The 9,055-nt window shown below is 39.2% G+C and overlaps 1 protein-coding gene across 2 annotated transcripts in view; it reads right to left on the bottom strand.

The window, feature by feature from the left end:
• Positions 1–3,205: 3,205 nt before the first annotated feature.
• Positions 3,206–9,055, bottom strand: part of U2AF2 (U2 small nuclear RNA auxiliary factor 2) — a 37,510-nt gene continuing 31,660 nt past the window's right edge. For both annotated transcript variants that reach the window (XM_089656989.1, XM_089656990.1), the window contains exons 9-11: positions 8,381–8,467; positions 6,021–6,269; positions 3,206–3,749 (exon numbers count right to left, since the gene is read on the bottom strand). In XM_089656989.1, coding sequence (XP_089513115.1) covers positions 3,615–3,749; positions 6,021–6,269; positions 8,381–8,467 — 471 coding nt within the window. In that variant the 3' untranslated portion in view covers positions 3,206–3,614. The remainder of the gene's footprint in view (positions 3,750–6,020; positions 6,270–8,380; positions 8,468–9,055) is intronic.

The following is a 9,055-nucleotide window of genomic DNA, read 5'->3' as shown; positions in this document are numbered from 1 at the left end:
TTGATTGGGCAATCCAGGAAGATATCACTCCCATGTATGCATGGGAGTCATTCATTCCCAACAAACTTACACTGTGCCAGAAACAAACTGTGCTGCATATACATGCTCCAGAAGAACGCAAATAGGCAGGTGAACTTTTGTGCAAAGATACCTTTCATGTTTCTTCTGCAATTAGGAGCCTGCAAGTTTGTTTTTTTTCTCATTTTAGTTTGGCTTTAGGTGACTCTTGCAGACAGCTAATAAAATTATTTGTACAGGTTTAAAAAAAAAAGGGTTTTTTTTAAAAATGCAACTTTCAAGAATCAGAACATGCAAGTGGTGGGGGGGGGGCTTGTTTTTTTTGCAATCACAGACTCTTTCAGCAATCCTCCAGCTTGCTTGGCTAATGGAAGAAAAAAAAAAACTGCCAAACTTATTCAAGTCATTTAAAGGATTACTCTTTATAATGGAAAGTTCTGCCCATTAGGCTTCATGAACATGGCAGCAAAAGTGTTGTACAGTGTATATCAGTCAGCTCAGCACACAGCCCACTGCTGTCAGTCAGTCAATCAATGAAAGGCTGACATACAAAGCAACCTTATACAGAGATATGACATGCGAGTGGTACTTGCTTATGGGTGGATATAAAAAGTCTACACACCCCTTTTAAAATGTCAGGTTTTGGTGATGTAAAAAAATAAATCTTTTCAGAACTTTTTCCACCTTTAATGTAACCTATAAATTTTACAATTCAGTTGAATAACAAACTGAAATCTTTCAGGTGGAGGTAAGTAAAATTAAAATATATGGTTGCACAAGTGTGCACACCCTTAAAACTAATACTTTGTTGAAGCACCTTTTGATTTTATTCCAGCACTGTCTTTTCGGGTATAAGTATCAGCATGGCACATCTTGACTTGGCAATATTTGCCCACTCTTCCTTGCAAACACTCCAAATCTGTCAGGTTGATTCAGGTCTGGGCCATTCCAAAAATCTTCTTCTGGGTAAGCCATTCCTTCGTTGATTAGGATGTATGCTTTGGGTCATTGTCATGCTGAAAGATGAAGTTCCTCTTCATGTTCAGCTTTCTAGAAGACTGAATGCTTTGTGGCAATATTGACTGGTATTTGGAACGGTTAATAATTCCCTCTACCTTGACTAAGGCCCCAGATCCAGCCCCAAAGCATGCTGCTGCCACAACGCTTCACTGTGGATATGGTGTTCTGTTGGTGATGTACAGTGTTTTTGTGCCGAACATATCTTGGAATTATGGCCAAAAAGTTCAACCTTGGTTTCATCAAACCATAACACATTTTCCCACGTTTTTGGGAGACTTCAGATGCGTTTTTGCAAAATTTAGCCGAGCTTGGATGTTTTTCTGCATAAAAGGCTCGTCTTGCCACTGTATCCCATAGCCCAGACATATGAAGAATATGGGAGATTGTTGTTAGATGTACCAGTCAGTACTTGTGAGATATTCCTGCAGCTCCTTTGATGTTGTTGTAGACCTCTTGGCAGCCTCCCAGATCAGTTTTCTCTTTTCATCAATTTTGGAAGAACATCCAGTTCTTGGTAATGTCACTGTTGCGCCATATTTTCTCCACTTGGTGACTTCACTGTGTTCCATGGTATACCTAATGCCTTGGAAATACTTTTGTACCCAATACCTTTTAACGATGAGATCCCTCTGATGCTTTGGAAGCTCTCTGTGGACCATGGATTTTGCTTAGGATGCAACTAAGAAAATGTCAGGAAAGACCTACTAGAACAGCTGAAATTTGGGGTTAATCAGAGGCACTTTAAATGATGGCAGGTGTGTACTGACTTCTATTAAACATTATTTTGAACGCAATTGCTTAATACTGAACACAGCTACATCTCCAGTTATAAGAGGGTGTGCACATTGTTTTAGTTTTTTTATGTTTGCTTCCCCCCTAAAAGATTTCAGTTTGTTTTTCAATTGAGTTGTACAGGTCACTTTAAAAAAAAAAAAAAAAAAGGGTGGAAAAATGATCACAGAAACCTGACATTTTAACAGGGGTGTGTAGAATTTTTATATCCACTGTAGGTGCTGCACCTAGTGCGCTGTGTGGCCATGTGCATGTACTCTTAAAGCAAGTAAAAAGCATTATGTAGATACATTTTCAAAAAAAAAAAAAAAAAGTAAGTGGTTAAAGCTAGAATGATCAGATCAGTACAAGCGTTACATGGACTACTTTACACAGTTTGCAGTTAACTTTAACCACTTAAAAGACTTGCTCCCCTTTCCTGACCAGGCCATTTTTTTGTGATAAGGCACTGCTTTATTTTAGCTGAAAGTTATACAGTCATGCAATGCTGTACATAAAATAAAGTGTCATTTTATTTTTCCCCCCACAAAGCCTTCTTTTGGTGGTATTTGATCGCCTCTGGGTTTTATTTTTTGCGTTCTAAAACAAACTCAAAAAAAAAAAAAAAAAAAAAAAAAAAAACTTTACTTTGATATAAAACATCCAATATTAAAAATAAATAAAATTGCTTCATAAAATTTAAGCCAATATGTATTCTGCTACAGATTTTTCATTAAACAAAAATCCCAATAACCATGTATTGATTGGTTTGGGCAAAACGTTCTATGGTGTATATTTACTGGAATTGTTCTTTTATTATGCTAGTAATGGTGGCAATCAGCAACTTATAGTGGGACTGTGATATTGCAGCAGACAATCAGACACTGACTGGCACTTTGTGGGAACCAGTGACACCAATACATTGATCAGTGCTAAAATTATGCACGGACACTGCACTAATGACCCTGGCTGGGAAGGGGTTAAATACCTAGGGTGATCAAGGGGTTTACTGTGTGCTGTTTTTACTAAGTAATGTGCTGGATTATATTCCCTGCTTGCAGGGAAAGAGAAACCGGCACATTGCCATTGACAGGACACAGCTCTGTCTTGTTTACATAGGCAGATCTGTGTTCTGTCAGTCTCCGAGATGAATAGGCGGGTGCCGAAGCTCATCCATTGACAGGCACCCACTGGTCAGCTTCTGCTGTGACCAATCGCAGCAGAAGCAGCATGCACCCATGACCAGGAAATGCAGAATCATATTTATATATGCGATTCTGCACAGCACGGACGCCCTGTAGCAGTATACCTGCTATGGGGCAGTTAGCAAATGGAAAGAAAAAAAAAAAAACACAAACAATCACACACAAAACCAGAAGCCATATAACCCACAAAGTAAAATACAACAAAATGTTTTTAATTAGCAATTTGTCTTTGCAAATATGAAACTGCCACAGAAAGAAATTAGAGAGACAACATATTACTACAGTATAACCACTGACATTTCTCATTGTCCATGGGACCATGGAGGAGACTTCCGGGGCTTGTTTCGTATTGAAGTGGGGTAGGGGTCAACGGGATACATGTGTCTTACTTTAAAAGAGAAAATGGGTGGTTATGTTGCTTCGGGAGGGAGGGGAAGAAAAAAAAAAAAATTTGGCCGTATAAACACTTCATATCAGAATAAGCCTCCTGGAAGAAAAAGGGGTTGGAAGGGAGTAGGGCTGGGGGGAAAGTCCTTTCAAGCATCCAGTTCCCTCTCAAACTCATTTTCTTTCCACTCAGTATCCTGTACACAACTAGGTCTACCAAAAATCACGACGATGGTAACCATCTGGATCACAGTATTTTGTAACCACTACTCTGTTTGCAAATTTGCGTCCTGTGAGTCCTTGCATGGCTTTCTGACAATCATAGACTGAGGTGAATTCCACAAAGATCTGAAAGATAAAAAGGTCAAAACAATTAGCTGTGTTAATGATGCTAGTCATCCTCACAAAAAAAAAAAAAAAAAAAATAAACTTGAGGGATCAGCTTGTAAAATGCCAATTTTCAGGCCATCTTGGCTTCAGAATTTTCCTTGGTTATAACTTTCAATAAGTGCCCTATTCAAACCACTGATCTGTTTACCTGATCCAGACTTCTACAACTAGCATTTTCAAAAAAAAAAAAAAAAAAAAAAAAAAAATTTATATATATATATATATATATATATATATATATATATATATATATATATATATATATATATATATATATATATATATATATATATATATATATATATATATATATAAAAGTTAGCAACTTCTATATGTCTATCCTCATTAACACCTTGTTGTGAGCCACAAATATAAGCGAACAAAAATGCAGTAACTTTACACAAGATGGGATTAGTATCCTCTGTTTAACTACTTGCCCTCCAGAGGATTTACCCCCTTCCTGACCAGGCCATTTTTGCAATATGGTGCTGCGTTATAACTGACAATTGCGGTCATGCAACGCTGCACCCAACAGAAATTTATGTTTCTTTTCCCCCACAGAGTAGAGCTTTCTTTCGGTGGTATTAGATCCCTTGTGCGTTTTTCATTTTTAGAGCTAAACAAAAAAAAAACTATTTTGAAAAAAAAAAAAAAAAAAAAAAAAAAGAAATAACTCCACTGTATTTCACATTTGAGATTAAACAAGTTAAAAAAAAAACAAAAAAAAAAAAAAACAACCCACTACGTGTAAGTTGGTTTACGTGAAAGTTATAGCGTTTACTAATGGCGGTATATATACTGGGATTTTTTTTTTTCTTGTACTAGTAATGGCAGCGATCAGCAACTTATAGTGGGACTGCAGCAAGTATTCTGACACTGGGGGAACCAACTGTCACTGACGTCACCAGTGATACCAATACAGTGATCAGTGCTAATAAAAAGCATTGACATTTTACCAATGACACTGGGCAGGAAGGGGTTAACATCTCAGACGATCAAAGGGTTAAAAACTGTGTGCTGTTTTACTACATGGGCTGTGTGTTTCACTGTAAGCACACTGGCTATGATGTGCAGAAGCGAGATCTGTACCGTTTACATACAAGTCTCCCCCTCATCGGAAATCACCAGGTGCCAGGGGGGAGTCACCGGCCGGGACCCGGTGATTGACAGCCGAGGCAGCGAATGGTGGCGCGGGTAGGGCGCACGCACCCCATACCCGGAACTTAAAAATTACATATACACAGACACATGATTTTGCACACCCTTGCCGCAATATGTATTTCTGCGATAGGGCGGAGCAGAAGTTCTTAATCTGTGCTGCAAAGTTGCTTTTTTATAGAAACCCCAGTTATTACAGGATACAATAGCAGTAGACAGTGGTGTACTACCCATGTCCCACAAGCCTTTGGGTCAAAAACCTGACAAATTATTGTATGCAAGTGAGGTAGGGACTTAAGATTGTAAGCTTTGAGGGCAGGGACTGAAGTGAATGTACATGTAAAGTGCTGCATAAAATTGTTGGCACTATATAAACAAAAAACTGCTTTTCCACCATTGGTGGATGATGTCCCCATGCATCGATCCCATTCATGTGGGATTTTGGCACTCAACTGTGCCTCACTGCTTGTCAAAGAAGCCAAGTCACCGGTGCCTCTGAAAGTGGATGGAATCCAGGATCCAAGACAATTCATTTTATTTTACAAACCCTCTTTTTAATAAGGTTTTAATTTTATGCAAGACTGAGCTTCCACGCTGTAGCACTGCAGTTTAATCGCAGTGCAGCATAACTGCTATTTTCCATGAACTGTTAGATTGGGCGCTTTTGGCACATTTTCTGGAAGTCCTACAAGCTGCATCTTTCGTGCACCTTCAGAGAACACTCAAAAAAAACAAATCTAACAGAAGTACACTGCGCTACACCTATGCTGTGGTTTGGCCCTAAAGCTCTTTTCACAACCTCCAAATGAATAGGTTTGTCTTCAAAAACTGTTTGAAAGGTGTACTGCCAAGTGGACCATGCAAACAACCTACAGCAACAGAATAAATAGTAAAGAGGCAAGCCTAAAATGTAATGGAATGACCAGCAACAGAGGCATAACTGGAAGCCATAGAGCTGACCTACCTGCTAAGAGGCCAAAATCATGACCACGAAAACACCTATACTTCCTATAGGATGCATCTGCACAAACATTGTTTTTCTAGAGTTGTCCCAAATCTAGCTAGGATTACCTTGCCACATCCTGGTACTTCCACACCATCCACAGGCCGTGGTATTTCAATAGATTTAACGATGCCATACTTGCTACACTCATCTCTTACATCTTCGACAATCTCCTCATATTCTTCATCATCCAGTAGTTCTTCAGGCAAAACCATATTCATCAGACACAATACCTCTGTAGGGTGTCCTCCCATTTGCACCTGAGAACTCATGAGTCCAGGTACTTGAAGAGTTACTGGAGTTTGGTTTATCGTGCTCTACAATAAAAAAAAAAAAAAAAAAAAGGTTTTTATGTGTGAACCACCATATTTCATAATGTAAACAACACGTTAAGGGAGTGGAGGGGGGGGGGGATGGGTGTTAACATGATTATTGGCTAAACAATCGTCACAGCTCAAGTGTCCATATAATTGAAATTCATACAATATCAAAAATCTAAAAGAATGTAAAAACCTTTACATTTCAGAAAAATATACTTTATGGTTCTTTCCTCCATATACCAATAAAATTCCTCCCCTCGATCATCCTGGTTATATAATTTTTTTTTTTCCTTTTTCCAAAAATGTTGAGGGCTCTCATGGATTCTATCAGCCATGAAATTACTTTGCTTACACACCCACACAGCTACAGTATGTTTTTCAAAGGAGGAGGAATAGATCAGACTGATTTTTGACTGTCACCATTTCATGTACCTAAAAATATGAGAGATTCTCAAGTTAAGAAACAAGAGCCTTGTGTTTGAATTGCCTTTGGTATTAAATTATAAAACACCCCCCCATCCCCCCAAAAAAACAAACAAACAAACCCCCACAAAACACCAACACAGCAGTATTTCCATAAACAATGTATGAACTACCTAAAGCTAAAACACCCCAGGCAAGCCACTAAATTACACATTAAAATGCTTATATGACAGATGTTGTATTGATACACAAAAATAAAATAAATTGTCTTTTTTTCCTCCTTTCTTCATTTCTGTGATTTACACAGGTCTGACAACTACCCTATCTTGTAGGGGAGGCAAGCTGATATTTCTCTGCTGCAATTTCACCTTCTAACCATCATGCAACTAAACAGTGGCAAAAGCAGCACACTAGTTGCATACTAGCACAAGACAGACGTCCCTGTTAGAGGATGCCCTCCAGGGCTGCGCTGTCACTGCTCAGGTGCTTGCATCTTTTCCCAGTCTTCCTTCTGGGTTTACTCTGTTCAGCTGGTTAAAATATATATGCCGCGATAACATCACTCGATGACATCATTGCGTATTCACGACTCAATGTACATTACCCACTGATAGGCTAGAGAAGCATTTATGACCGAGGAGACCATTAGGGTCTCTTCTGTCATAAAGCTCTGCCTATCAACAGTTTTTTAAATTTTGAGCTTGAACAGTGGTAGCTGAAGTTCAGCTTTAATGCAGTAGTGAAGTCTATCTAGACAGCAACATGGTCAGTCTTGAGGTTGTTTTTTTGAAGTTGTATCCATTACTCCTCCAGTGGAGACACCAAGAAAGAAATGTGTTACTGCTCAGATCAGGTGAAGGGGGGGGGGGGGGGGGGGGGAGAAACCCCATTGAATGCAGATCCTACCAATTAAAAGGAGGAGCTCCAGTCAATTTGGAGTTTATTTAAAGTCAGCAGCTACCAAAAAAAACTGTAGCTGCTGACTTATTAGACAGACGCTTACCTGTCCCAGCAATGTGGTCACATGAGCCACTCTTTACATTGCCGTACTGTCCCTATCTTGACCGAGAACCTGGCTGTGACAGCTTGCAGTTTCACAGCCCGGCATCCACTGTGCATGCGCATTGACCTTTGTGAATGGTCCCATAGTCTACTAGGACCCGTCACGTGGCCCAGAAGACTGCGGGCAAGGAGTGCTATGGGAGAACTTCAGCTCCGATCCCCCAGACGGTCAGAGAGGGTACCTGTCAAAACCAGGTACCAGTTCCCAACCCCCAAAAAAAGGCTATAAGTGCAGATTCCTTAAATTGGAACTTACCCTTTTGGGTAGAGCCCCACTTTAAAGATTGCTAGAGTCGATATATAATAAATTGCTATTTTAGGGCTTAATACGGCTTTAAGCCAGCATGCAACATGCAGAGCAAGCCATTAATGAGCATTCAGGAAATCAGGATGAGTGATTCCTCCAATAAAGTCCATATCTATCCGTAAGATGCATAGATAAAACCCACACGTGCCCAGCAGTAAAGAGGAACATTAAAAAAGGGATGCCCTGTGAAAGTTATAGCAAAGTGGAGCTCATTTTCCCCAAGTTATCAAATTTCACATTTCATTTAAGGGTGAAACCCAACTGCCTTACATTCGCACAGTCCAAATTTTGCTTCATGCTAGAAAAGAGGCCTTACCAATGTTGCATTCTTTGCACCAACGCTTGCTCTTTGTACAAGAAGCTTTTTGTCTCCCAGTTGCATTCCATTAAGACCAGCAATAGCCTAAAAAAAAAAAAAAAAAAGCCGTTAAATTGAAAGCAGTGAACACTATGAAAGCTCCATTCAAAAATTCACAGTACAGTAATAACACAAATCAGTTTATAACCCTAACTAGCGTACCGATTGGATTTAACCACTGTAATTGCATTATGTTTAGCATCATCCATTTTACATTCACTATTCATGCAAACTTCAAGTCAGAGCAAAGTGAAACTCTTAAAGTACAACTAAAAAGGTAAAACCGTAAAGATTTGGATAGAGTGGAGAGAGGAATTAGAACACCTGTCAGGTTTTTACTGCTGTCTGTGCCCCCATCAGGGAAATTAACCCTCTCTCAGTTTGACTGGTTTATCAAGATCATCGAAAGTAAAAATAAACCTCACATTTTGTGTTGTCCCCAAAAAGTTAGAGGGGTAATTTTACAATGGGGGACACTAGTTCTGGTGACCAGGGGAGTTCCCAAAGAATTCCTAATTTGCAGAGACTCACTTCCTGTTGTGGCTATTGGACAGGAAGTGAAGGTAAATCTCCACAATGGGACACAGATGGCAAATAGAAAAAAAAAAAAAAAAAAAAAAAAAAAAAAAAATC

Source organism: Staurois parvus, unplaced genomic scaffold (genome assembly GCF_062004578.1).
Source record: "Staurois parvus isolate SC_StPar_1 unplaced genomic scaffold, SC_StPar_1.0 ptg000953l, whole genome shotgun sequence".
NCBI lineage: Eukaryota > Metazoa > Chordata > Amphibia > Anura > Ranidae > Staurois > Staurois parvus.
Note: the sequence above shows the minus strand (reverse complement) of the source record. Positions and strands in the feature narration are given on the sequence as shown.